Here is a 12,787-nt window from a genome sequence, read left to right on the forward strand (position 1 = left end):
ACCCCTTTACTCCCCACAAAAAGAAGTATAGTAACTTCATACATATTGCTCATTTACTCTCACTCACTCATCTCTGAGAGAAGTACTATTTACTTTATGAATGAGGGAACAGGCCAAGTGAGTGTACACAGCTTGTCCAGTGTCCAGCAGAGACGGTTTTGTTGCCATGTAAGAAGGCAAGACATGGAGTTTTAGAATTGGACTCTCCCTAGCTCTGTGATCTCAGCCAAGTCCTTTACCTCCTTGGGGGCCCTGTTTCCACACCTGCCAAAAAGGAACAATAATACTTCACCATTTATTTTGTTGAGATTGTAGAAATCAAAAGAAATGACGTGAGAATGTTTCCAACACTGCAAGATACCATCAAGCTCTAAGATATTAATTATTATATTTCTACCTTGGATTTCTACAATGCTTTTTCTCTTCAGAGCACCAAAGACTTTCAAATCAATAGCATTTGAATATCAGCTGAAGACCTATAAAGTAGGGCAAGGGTGTGACTGAGGGGAAATGGTCTGTCTATACTTTATATACAATGATACAAAGCAGGTTTTATCTATTGTACTTTATATGTATGCAGTCAAAGCAAACAACTAGGGCAATCTATAAATACCTGGAAAATTCAAACCAAAGTTGGGATGTGCCTCTATATTACCAGCTGGGTGTTCTGCCCTAATCGACAGCAGATCAATACCCTATTTTACTCTAGAAAATGCAAGGCTCTAGCTGCCTTCACCAGCATGGAGAAAGAGTGATATTGCAGGAAAAAGTACTAGATGTACCATTAAAATGCCTCCCTTGTCCCAGATGTGTAACCTCAGAACACAGCATCCATGACTGGATTTGCTAAATATGTAAATGCATGATCTAAAATGACTACAAAGACTATAGTGACTTTGGTTTTATTCACTTCTTAGATATTTGTAGCAGCTCTTTCCCCTCCTGACACAGCCATCTTCCCCCTAGAAACTCTGTATTTCAAACATTCTTCACTGTTCTATCTTTTGGGCTATTACTTTATGAATCCATAAAGTAGAAACTCAAGGACACCTGCTTAGTTTCATACAAATCAGGCCATGTAATCATTTAAATCAGACTGGCACTTAGGAAATCAAAAAAGTGACAACCTATAATCTTCTGACTAAGTCCTTTAATCGTATTATTCTGATAAAGGCAAAGTTATGAAGTGCATATGGAGAGCCAAGGCATCATTCAGCAAGGAACAAAAACAGGGTGACAAAAGACTTGTACATCTGGAAGTTTGCACAGGATGCTCCTACCTGCTCATGTATTGTTACCTATTGTGCTTTTACAATTGTGCTCTGGAGGCCCAGGAAGACCTATAGAATGAATGGTAATTATTTTTTACTTTTGCAGATGAATCTAAAGGAGTGCTAGGTAGTTAATGAGGCCAAGATGAAGGGGAGGAGCAAGCCACCTCCAGAAAACCCTTTTTGTTCTGGAGAAGATGGAAACCACAGTGCAGCGAAGCAGATGCTTGGCAAAGAAAAAATAAAAACTGACTCCCAAGAGTCAAATCTGTTCTTTTTCTTTGCTTCCTTGGGTTGAAAAAGATAATTTTGGGCCTGGGCCCTAGAGAAATTTCAAGGATTAAGTAGAATGAATAGTCTTTTAATGTTAAAAATATACAATTAGAAATATATCATAAAAATAGTTCTGATAAGAGAAAAACTAGAAGGACAAAAGTTTCACCAAATTTTATCTTGTAAATTTAGCCCAAATTAATACTTAGGCAATTATCTGTGGATTATTGATCTCTATTTCTCTATATCCATAGATAGGCTTTTATTAAGGGTTGATGTATTGAAAATACAGAGTTTGTTTCTGTGTATTTGAAAAACTGCTTTGAACTGTAATTTTAATAAAAAAATGTGGTCACGATGTTGTTTAATTTATAAAAGTTACATGATAAACCCTTCTCTGAGTTTAGAGTTAGTTTCTGTTAGTAGCTTCCAATGAATTGTTTGTCTTGAGGTACTAAAAGTTATAAAATTCACTATAGTTCTCTTTTTTACTTTGGATATTGAGGAATTCAAGGTCAGGTTAATATTAACTTTCAGTAGTTTTCCATAGTCAGAACTTTTGACACAACTACCTTATTCTCCTCTTAGCTTGGCTCTTATTCTTTTACCCTTGTTTTACTGATTCTTTTACTGTAAGCTGTCTGAATTTTTTGTCAGTAGGTATGGCATTATCAAAGATTTCTGAACTACATCAGAGAACCATCAGTCAAGTTGTAAAGCACATAATATAAGGGCTGCAGCTTTGCACAACTCCATAGCACCCCCTGGAGCCCTCAATGTATTCTGGTGATAAGTATTCCCAGGTGATAAGTAATAGCTGAATAGCTGCCAGGTCAATATTTCTGACCACTCTTATCTTTGCAGGTTGTTTGTCTACAAGGATTATAAAGAACAGAATAAAGAACTATCTCCTGTAATGGAATTAGCAAGAGGGAGGAAGAAAGGGGGCTGGATGGTGTTTGGACAACTTATCCACTTCTGGGGCTGTGATGTTTCTTTGGTTTTCATTCACATACTGAAACATTTAAAAATACCTATTCTGTGCAGCATAGTAGGCTAAGTATTAAGTATAGAAATATGTGTAAGAGATACACAGTCTCTGGTTTCCATTAATTAAAATCTAGCGGTAAAAATAAGCATGTTGGCAAGTAACTCTAAACCGACATGTCAAAGTTTACAAGGAAGGAAGCTGATAAGTAGGTTAGAGAAAGATGTCATAGGCTGAGAGTGGGTCTGCTTCCCAGACAGAGACTATATTAGAGAAACAGGGCAGGTGGAGTACAGTGGCTATGGAACAGTGGTATACTCTGGGATTCAGTATTCACATATATATGATTATGTATATAAATATGATCAATCAATTTATCTATAAATAGAGAAACTGATAGCATGAAAAAGTTAGATATATACGAATTTGTATAAAACGTAGGCAAATACCTGCACTAGGCTTTCCAATGGCCAACAGAGACACAGTAACAGAGAAGAAAGTCGAGAGCTAAACAGGAAAGCATCTCTTAAAGATGCTCTCTGTTCTCAATATCATAGAGAGAGCTGATTCTTCATTTTCAAGGCCACCTCTAAAAATTTAGGCAGAACACTTGGAACTCTGGTTCTGAAGGGGCCTCTGTAGTGAGATGTTAATATGTAAAAATGTAGATCCTTTCTACCCCAAATAGCATTAAGATGAAACATTCAGACTAGACAACAAATGATAAAGAATGTCGTACTCCAGCTGGAAAGTAGAAATATCTTTAGAGAAATAACATGATTTTTTTTACTGTAAGCTGTAAACTACCATGAGGTAGTTTTCCAAATAAGGCACAAGTCAATATAGATTAAAAACATCACAGGTTAATTACTAATATTGTACTGTCACTGACATATGGAGTATGAAAAACTTTAATCCTTTCTGAGAAAGAAAGGGCTTTCTTAGAGAACTATGAAGGACAAGGCCTATAACTCATGATCTATTAAGTTTGGGCTTTTGGTCTGAAGGAAAGCTTATATTGATGAGCCTCTGCTTAAAGGCAGTGCAGTAGCCTCGTAGCATGTGGGTTGGCTTAGACAACGAGGTTTCACAACTCCAGGGGCAGGCGGCATGATGTCAGAGTCTCCCACCTGCAGCACCTGCCGTGTGCCATGCCCAGGATGCCATCCGAGGACAACCATCAGACCTGCAGGGGATTCTGGGCTGGGGTATTTTCATTATTTTATCTGTTGCATTCTCTCCAACATGAATTTGTATTTCATCCTTGCTACTCATTTCCTTTTCTTTTCTTTTTTTAAAAAAGATTTTATTTATTTTTAGAGAGAGGGGAAGGGAGGCAGAAAGAGAGGGAGAGAAACATCAATGTGTGTTTGCCTCTCACATGTCTCCAACTGGGGACCTGACCTGCAACTCAGGCATGTGTTCTGACTGGGAATCAAACCAGTGACTCTTTGGTCCACAGGCCAGCATTCAATCCACTGAGCCACCCTAGCCAGGGCCTTTTTATTCATTTCTTAAGTGAAAGGGCTTCCCATTCCTTTTTACTAGAAAATGCTCAGCCTAAGGAGTTTTCAACACCATGGAATCATCCTAAATTTTATTTTTTAATTTGAGTCCTATTGATTTCTTTTGGTTGCATCTCTGCTCTTCACAATTAACTAGGAAACATTGATCCAGATTTTATTTATTTCTGAGTAGGTCCTGGAAAATTGAAGGCAGAGACATGGGCAAAAGAAATATTATCATCATCAAAGAGCCTATGGGAAGGGGACTGAGACTTAGTTGAGCAGAGAAAAACAGGTTAACCAAGATGTGACAAAGTTAAGGTAAAATAAGAACAATGATTCATAGAATTCAATGCAAGAAAATTATTTTGTCTCTAAGAAATTATTCAACACTCAGATTTGAAAATTTCACATGGAAATGCCCTCTGATTCAAGATGCTCTTTTCTCACTAGCTGGACACCTGGTGGATTTGTTTGGCCCTAAGATGAGTGGGACTCAGCCACCGGAAAACATCTTCTAATCTTTCTCTTCCCTGGTTCTGCTCAGGAAGAAGTCGTTATCTTCAGGGATACACAGAGAAGAGTTAGCAAGTCAGTCTGTGTTTCTAAGAACAAGGAAGGATTTATATGTGTGTGTGGATGTGAAATTTATGTAGTTTACAATTTTTTATTGCTGCCTCTGTACAGATTACTGCTTAAAGTTAAACTGGATATTAAGCCACTTTGTACACCAACCTCTCATCAGATTCTTTCAAGATCTTGCCCTCTTCAGCATCTGGGAAACTGTCCTGGCCAGCAACCACAGTATTGCTGCTGGAGGTGGTTCCTGTGGATTAGGAGGACACTTAGAAAAAAATGCATATGGAGGGGTCAAGCTCAAGTCTGAAGTATTCCAGGAAAGGATTTCCTGTGAAATCTCATGTTTTAAGGATGCCTTCTATCTTCTGCACAATCTCAGGCATTCTAAACAAACTCCAAACCACTTCCCACACCACTGAAATGGGAGAATCCCAGGCATCTGTTCTGATGAAACCTAATTCCTGAACTCTCCTATAAACTGAGGCTATAACCTTCCTGAAACCCTTTCTCAGGTAATAAGATTATTTGCAGTGGTGTCTCCCTGCTGTGAGCTGCTTTAGCATTTCTGGATCCAGGAGTTACTGAACTAATGTTAGTAAAGCTGGTTCAAGTTCCTAGAGCTCCTGCCCACTAGGCTACTGCTTATCTGATGCAGGAATGTTACTCTGGCAGCAGAGAGTGGAGCAAACAGAGGGTGTCAAAGACTAGGGCAGGGAGAGGTTTGAAGGCAGTCATGATATCAGATAGACCAAACCGAAGCTGGCTTCAGAGAATTTGAGGAGGATGGCATATATTTTATAAAATGTTGCTGAAAGGCCAATTTATTGAAAGTGATAATATTGTTGGGGGTATTTTAGTCAATCCTGAGAGAATATTCACCAAGGGAATCCTGCAGACATAAGAAGGAAGGGGCAGAACTGAGACTCCCAAGTGACTTCAGTGTCCAGCCTAAAGTACAACGCTCTGGGCATGTGAGTACTTAGGCCACTGACGGTTGGTTATCCTTATAAAATCATTTCACTAACCCAACAATGCCCTTAAGAGTCTCAGCTATTCTTAAGCCATCTCTCTCTTTTCAAAGTTATTTTTCAATTACAGTTGGTATACAATGTCATGTTAGTTTCAGGAGTACAACATAGTGATTAGACATTTATATGCCTTATGAAGTGATGTCTAATGAAGTGATCACCCCATAAGTCTAGTACCCACTTGACAACATACACAGTTATTATATTATTGACTATATTCCCTATGTTGTACTTTACATCCCTGTGACTATTTTAAAACTGTCAATTTGTACTTAATCCTTTCACCTTTTCCACCCAGCCCCTCCTCCCCTCTGGCAACCATCAGTTTGTTATTTTGCTTGTTTTTAGATTTCACATACAAGTAAAATCATGTGGTATCTGTTGCTGTCTGACTTATTGTACACAGCATAATGCTCTCTAGGTCCATCTGTGCTGTTGCAATTTAAGCCACGTCTTAAATGAAAGCATACGCCAGAATCAGAAGTAGTAACAACACACACATGCACATCCTTTCAGTGCTCTCCACAAGGGAGTGTCAGGGACCCTGACGGGCTGTGCACCGGCTTACCAGAGGCTGCTGCAGTGGCTCTGCTGCTTGCGGCGAAGCGGTAGAAGGGCGGGTTGTCGCAGTGCTGGACAACAGGGTTCACTGGCTCTGTCTGCTGCAGCTCAAAGAGCAGCTCCTCCATGGTTTGGATGGTGTTGTTCCGGCACAGGTATATCACCACCTTCTTAATCTGAGAAGGAAACAGAACACAGGGCATTTTTCAGAGCCTTGTACAATAGTGCCAGGCAGTGGGCAGCAGAGATTGTTTCCGCTCCTTTCCACACAGTGCCATCCCAGGAGCTATCACCCTGGTAGCTCAGCTTCCTGCTCCCGGCTGATTCTGGTGTCTGGATAGAAATTCACCTTCTACACATGCACCTCTGATGGGAGCGTGTGTCAAAGGCCTTGTCCTTGCAGTGGCTGAGTTTATGAAAAGTTACTTTTGGGGCCTGTGAATTCAACCAAAACGTAAAAAACTTGTCATCTAAGGGCTTCTTTTGAGAAAGGATTTTATTTATACAAACCTTGGGGGAAAAGCATGAGCTATTTTTGTTTAAAAAGGAATCCAGTCCTCTGCTAGTCTCTTCTTCCCTAGAAACAACTGAATTTTAGCTGTTTGGATGATTTTACATTTTAAAAATGACTCTGGAGTAAAGCTCTGTGTTATTGGAGCCTTTATAGTCAAACCCAAGGTGCTGGAAGCTGCAATGAGGCTAGCGTGACTTAAAACCCCAGGTGGGCCCATGACCTCTGAGGAAACAATGACACACAAATGCCAACTGAGTCAGAACTTAAAATGCTGTCATTTTTGGTGATCATATCACTTTTGACGACAAACAGGAAATACTGGGCATTTCAGAAAGATTTCTCTCTGCTTGGCTCTCTCTTCTACCAATGAAACTGGAAAAGAAAAACCTTAGTATTCTGCATTTTATTCTGTTTTAAGAGCATCAAAGTGTAAACATGAAACATTTTTTATGAAAAATAATGTTTTACTTAGTTTCTCTTATAACGGGTCTAATGTTTTAGAGGCCAGGTTTCAGTAACTGTTAGAAAAACATTCATCCCTTGAGTCATAGGCTTCTCAGTCCAAAGGTTTGGCAAGGGGATGACAGAAGTGTCCCTAGGACTTGGCAGCTTGTCTCCAGGGGCAGAAGGGACCTTTTATGCAACATGTAGATGAGCTCATGGGAGATCAGCGTGACTGACAATATTAGATGTTTCTATTTTACTTGGAGCTACGAGCATATTCTGACGTGCATTTGCAGATGGAGCCATCACAGGAATAATGTCGCCAAGAGCCTGGGGACCACTTACATAGGGCAGGAGAAGTGTGTCACTGCTGACGCCACACAGGCTAATCAGGAACTGCAGGGTGACCCTCAGGTTGTTGCTCCACTTCTCGTTGTTGGCTAGCGCATTCCAAGCGTTTTCCATTTCTGGTCCAGGAACTTCATCCCCATACTGCAACAAGCAAAAGAAACAGTGGCTCAAGACTTCCGGCCAAAATGTAGGTGTAAATACACATGCTGCATCTCCTCACAACTAAGAAGGAATTTACAATCACTTCAAAATTTAAAAAAAAACAAAAACAAACAAAACACACACACACACACACACGCAACAAAAACGAACCCAGAAAATCCAGAAAATCGAAACTATAGGGAAGTTCAGCAAAGAAATAAAGAAGAAATAATCAGCTAGGAAGGCAGGAGGGGCAGACCTGGGACAGAGAGAAGGAGGAGTGGAGCAGCGGCTGTGGGGGTGGTGTTTGGCGGACAGCACGGCTGGTGGGCATGGCTAGTGGGCGCAGCTGGTGGCGCAGCTAGCAGTACAGCGACTATAGCTGAGGCAAAAAAATAGTCATGTAGCTTAAATCCGAGAAGCGATCCAAGCCCCAGACCAGACCGGGTAGCTTGTGGTTCCAGCGCCAGGGAAAATAGAGCCTCATTGCTTCTGACTGTGAAAGCCAGTGGGGGTTGGGGCAGAGGAAGAAGTTACTAGTCTCAAAAAGGAAGCAGTTTGCTTAGTATGGGAAGGGGGAGAAGTGCCTGGAAAAGTGGCAGCAACCAGCACTTTTCCCTCTCAGACCCCTCCCCCACAAACAGGGCAAAAATGCAGTGAAACAAGTCGCCAGCACTAAGGCTCTGCCCTCTATAATGTAAAAGGTGTGACAACCCTACCCAAATCACAGAGGTAAACACAGAAAACTGTCAAGATGAGGAGAAAGCAAAGAACGGCCCAGAAGGGGGGGCATCAAGGTAACAGTGACACAACTAAGCAACGAGCAGATAAAGAAAACCTAACATATGAGGAGATGGAAAATCTAACAGATGCACGGTTTAAGGCATTGGTGATAAAGATGCTCACAGACTTGACAGAAAAAGATTAAACAGAACAAGGAAAGAATGAAGGATATCCTGGGTGAAATGAAGGAAAATCCACGAGGAACAAGTGGAGGAAAAAAGAAACCAGGGTTCAAATAAACAAATTGAAATGTAAGGGAGAAATAAACAGTCAACCAGTATAGAAGGATCAAATGAGAACTGAAAAAAATGAGGGGAGGCTTAGAAACCTCTGAGATACCTTTAAATGTGCCAACATCTGAATCATAGGGTTGCCAGAAGGTGAAGAGGGAGAGCAAGAAATTGAAAAGTTATGTGAGAAAATAATGAAGGAAAACTTCCCTGATTTGGAGAAGGAAATGGACATATGGGTCCAGGAAGCACAGAGAATCCCAAGCACACCAGACCCAGGGAGGACCACACCCAGATACTTCATAATCAAAATGCCAAAGGTTAAGGATAAAGAGAGAATCTTAAAAGCAGCGATAGAAGAGAATTACCTACAAACGGGTGCCTATAAGACTATTAGCTGATTTCTCAAACTAAACTTTGCAGGCAAGAAAGGATTGGCAGGAAATAGTCAGTGATGAAAAGCAAGAACCTACAACCCAGATTACCCTATCCAGCAAAGCTATCATATAGAATGGAAGGCAAGAGAGAAAGTGCTTCTCAGACAAGGTAAAGCTAAAGTAGCTCATCATCATCAAGCCATTATTATATGAAATGTTAAAGGGACTTATTTAAGAAAAAGAAAATAAAAACTGTGAATTTTAAAATGAAAACATTATCACAACTATCAACAACAGAAGCTAGAGAATGAAAACAAAGGCAAACTCAGCAGACAACCAGAGTGGGAATAGAATCATAGGTATGGGGAGCATGGTGGGGGGAGGTCAGTTGGGAGGGGGAAGGGGGGAGAGGGAGGGAAATGATGCAGGAATTAAGAAGCATAGTAGGAGGGTGCAGAAGGGACAGGGGGAGGTAGAGAAGAGCTTATATGCATGACCCATCGACATGGACCAAGGAGTGGGGATTGCTGGAGGGGGAGGGGGTTGCTGGGTAGAGGGGAGTAAAGGAAAAAGAAATTGGGACAACTGTAACAGCATAATCAACAAAACATAAAAAAAGAAAAATGAAAATAATAGAAAAGAAACGCTGGCTCAGGAGACATGTGAGAAAATGCAGGGATGCAAAATATTCAATTATAAGTCATTTTAAGTGTTATGGCCCTGTGAAAACCATAAGAAGGGAAAAGAAACATGGCCATCCATCAGGAGGATGCCATGTTTAGCAATTTATAATGCACAAATTAGTAATGCACAATGCTTGCTCATGTGATTAAAAATGTTAGGCTTCTTGTTTTTATTATAATTTAAAAATTGTGGTAAAATACATGTAACATAAAGTTTACCACCTTAACCATTTTTAAGTGACAGCTGGATGGCATTAAGTACAGTCACACTGTTGTGAAGCCATCACCATCACTCATACTCTATTCACTTGGTTTTTAATGATAAATGCCACTCTGCCTGGGTTTGCAGCCTGGGGTCTGATGAACCCAGATTTTCTGGGGCGATGGAGCTGCGTTATGGAGACACAGTACCTTGGCCGTCATGTACATGAGGTTATTCAGAACCAGAGATGTAGCTTCTGGGGAGCCCCAGCCATTCCCTTTCAGCCCATGAAAAGCAGTCACTTCTCCTCCCTGGTCCTTGCTGTCATCCTCCGGGCTACTGGGGCTCGACCCTGGGAGGAGGAGCCTGCTGTCCACCAGCTCGATGTTGCGCAGCCAGGGCAGCAGGTAAGTAAGCATGATCTGACGCCCATTTGGGTGTGTGGTGGGGAACCTCTGGCTGACCTCTAGAGAGAAAGGCAGTGATGGAAAGCCATGTATTATGGCATCAAAATAAACTAAAACATTAACAGCACTGACAGTAGCACAGGGCCTTCAGTTTATAAAGCATCTGCATACACAGCAGCTCCCCAAGGCCATGAAATCTTAAAACCAAGGCTTGTCCTCTAGCCTCTCCCTTCACATCTGGTGCCCTTTGGAAAAAAGTGAGAAAACGGGGTGGAAATAGCAGGGCATGGTGAGAGTGGAGTGAAGGGGAGGCCTCTTGAGTTCAAATCCACTGCTGATAGAAGAGGCACATTAGAGTGGACAGAACAAGGAACTTAGATAGAAGGACATGATTAGATACAGTTTCTTCACATGCTAGCTGCATGATACACTGGGTTACTTAACTTCTCTGTTCCTCAGTTTCCCCATATGTCAAATGGGGTCACTAGGGTAACACACTGAGCTATTGTGAGGATTAAAGACAGAATCATAATGTAAAGAATATGCTCAGCATGGTGCCTGTCATTTTGCTGGCTCTAAACAGTGGTTAGGACTATTAGAACAGTGGCTGTCTTTCCACTGAACCAATATCATCCAGAGCATCGTCCATGCACTATTAGCTGTTACAAAGTAGGATGTGAGCCTCCAGAAAGAACCAACCCAGTGCATACTCCTGTTCCTGGGGTCCACTTGAAAACTGCCAACTGTGTGGAAGGTGCGTGCTCAATGCTGTGTTCTGTTTCATGATATGAATGAATCAAAGTGCAAAACTGTGGCCAGCCCAGTCATTTCTCCACCACTTTTCTCTGATAGCACTTTCACATGAATTCACAATTAGCAGCATTTTAATTTCATAACCTAAAAAAGCTTTCTATAGAAATAGAAGTACAGCTTTTGTATGTACTGCAAGTTCTAACATAACCTTTGATTTTTACCATCTAGAAAACAAACACTCTCTTCCTAAGGGAGATGAAAAAGTGGTCTGATTAAATATGTATACTCTTATAGTCTGATTAAATACGTAGAGTTTTATTCAGGCACTTATTATCCAGCATGGGAGGGAATCTTACTTAGGGAGCTCATGGCTGCTAAGCAATAGAAAGCAGAGACAACAGGAATTACACCAAGAAAACCCACTGGATCCTTGACACTGTAGCTTTAACTGATTTGGACCTTTTCCTAAAATCACAATTATAACTTTTTACTTTGAAGAACAAGAGTCGTCGTCGTCGGCAGCCGTCCGTCTCGAGAGACGATGGTGTAGCTTCTTAAGAGTCTATCTGCACCGCCGAGAATGGCTGTGCAGTCCGACTCGGGAGTGACACGGTATCTGTCTCCTCCCGTGTTGAATCGACATCTTACGATGACGCTGGAGTGTCCTCTCCAGTGAAGTTGAAGCTACAGAGCCTGGGCAGGGTGATATGGAGGGTCTGCTGTTGCCCATGCAGCAGACCCCCCCTCTCTTCGCAGCTGAAGGGTCCAAGGGAAAGACGGAGTCGATACAGCTTGGGTTCAGGTGCGCCGCAGGAGTTGCCGGTGTTGACTACAACGTCAAACCGCCTTAGGGACTCCGGCTCCGGATTTTCTGTCAGGGTTTACTCCCTTAGCCTTTCCCCTGAAGAGGTATGCCGCAAGGCAGCGGAGGTTTTTTGGAGTCAGAGTTTTCCTTCTCTGAAGAACAAGAGTATAATCAGACTACATTAAGCTGTTAGCTTTCATATGGATCAAAAAATCAAAATTTATTCAATACCTAATTTCTAAACCTTACAGATGCGATGACTGGTGTTATGGACTTTTATGATGCCATGTTCAGATTCTTGTAAAATCAAAACAGTCATTCATTCCAACACAAGGGCCTTTTCTAGGAGCACGGCCCTGCACTGGGTGGAGAGCAGATGGAAACCTTGGACCCAGCCCTGAGCAGGAGGCCCTGACACCAGTTATGTTGACAGATTACTCTGGGGTGACAAGTGACACACAGAGGCACAGAGTGCTTTGGGGGTTCCATGAGGAAAAAGGACTTCTGGTTACAAAATTCAGGGGACTTTTACAGCAAAAGAATGCTTAACCTCCACTGGAGGATTGTAACTTTAGAAGGAATAAAACTTTGAATCACAATGACAATCACTATTAAGAATGCCTGTCATCTTTTAATTGTGGTATGAAAGTCTATAGACTTTATTTATTTATTTATTTATTCATTCATTTATTTATATTGTTTTTCTATTCCAGATGTCCCACTTTTCCCCCAACTGCTCCCCACTCACCAAGCCCATCCTTCTACCACAGTCAAGCCCCAACTTATACATGTCCATGGGTTATTTATACTAGTTCCTTTACTAAATCCTTCCCTACTTACCCCACTTCTCTCCTTCCCCCCTCTCCGCTGGTAATCGTTACTCTGTTCCTTG

General features: G+C 41.4%; 1 protein-coding gene across 5 annotated transcripts in view; it reads right to left on the bottom strand.

The window, feature by feature from the left end:
• The window catches only part of FRY (FRY microtubule binding protein), a 619,856-nt gene that overhangs the window by 144,748 nt on the left and 462,321 nt on the right, over window positions 1-12,787 (bottom strand). For all 5 annotated transcript variants that reach the window (XM_090273729.1, XM_090273727.1, XM_090273726.1 and 2 more), the window contains 4 exons: window positions 10,140-10,396; window positions 7,509-7,655; window positions 6,213-6,381; window positions 4,773-4,863 (listed from right to left, as the gene is read on the bottom strand). In XM_090273729.1, coding sequence (XP_090129855.1) covers window positions 4,773-4,863; window positions 6,213-6,381; window positions 7,509-7,655; window positions 10,140-10,396 — 664 coding nt within the window. The remainder of the gene's footprint in view (window positions 1-4,772; window positions 4,864-6,212; window positions 6,382-7,508; window positions 7,656-10,139; window positions 10,397-12,787) is intronic.

Source organism: Furipterus horrens, unplaced genomic scaffold (assembly GCF_987537825.1).
Source record: "Furipterus horrens unplaced genomic scaffold, mFurHor1.1.pri manual_scaffold_4, whole genome shotgun sequence".
Classification (NCBI taxonomy): Eukaryota; Metazoa; Chordata; class Mammalia; order Chiroptera; family Furipteridae; genus Furipterus; species Furipterus horrens.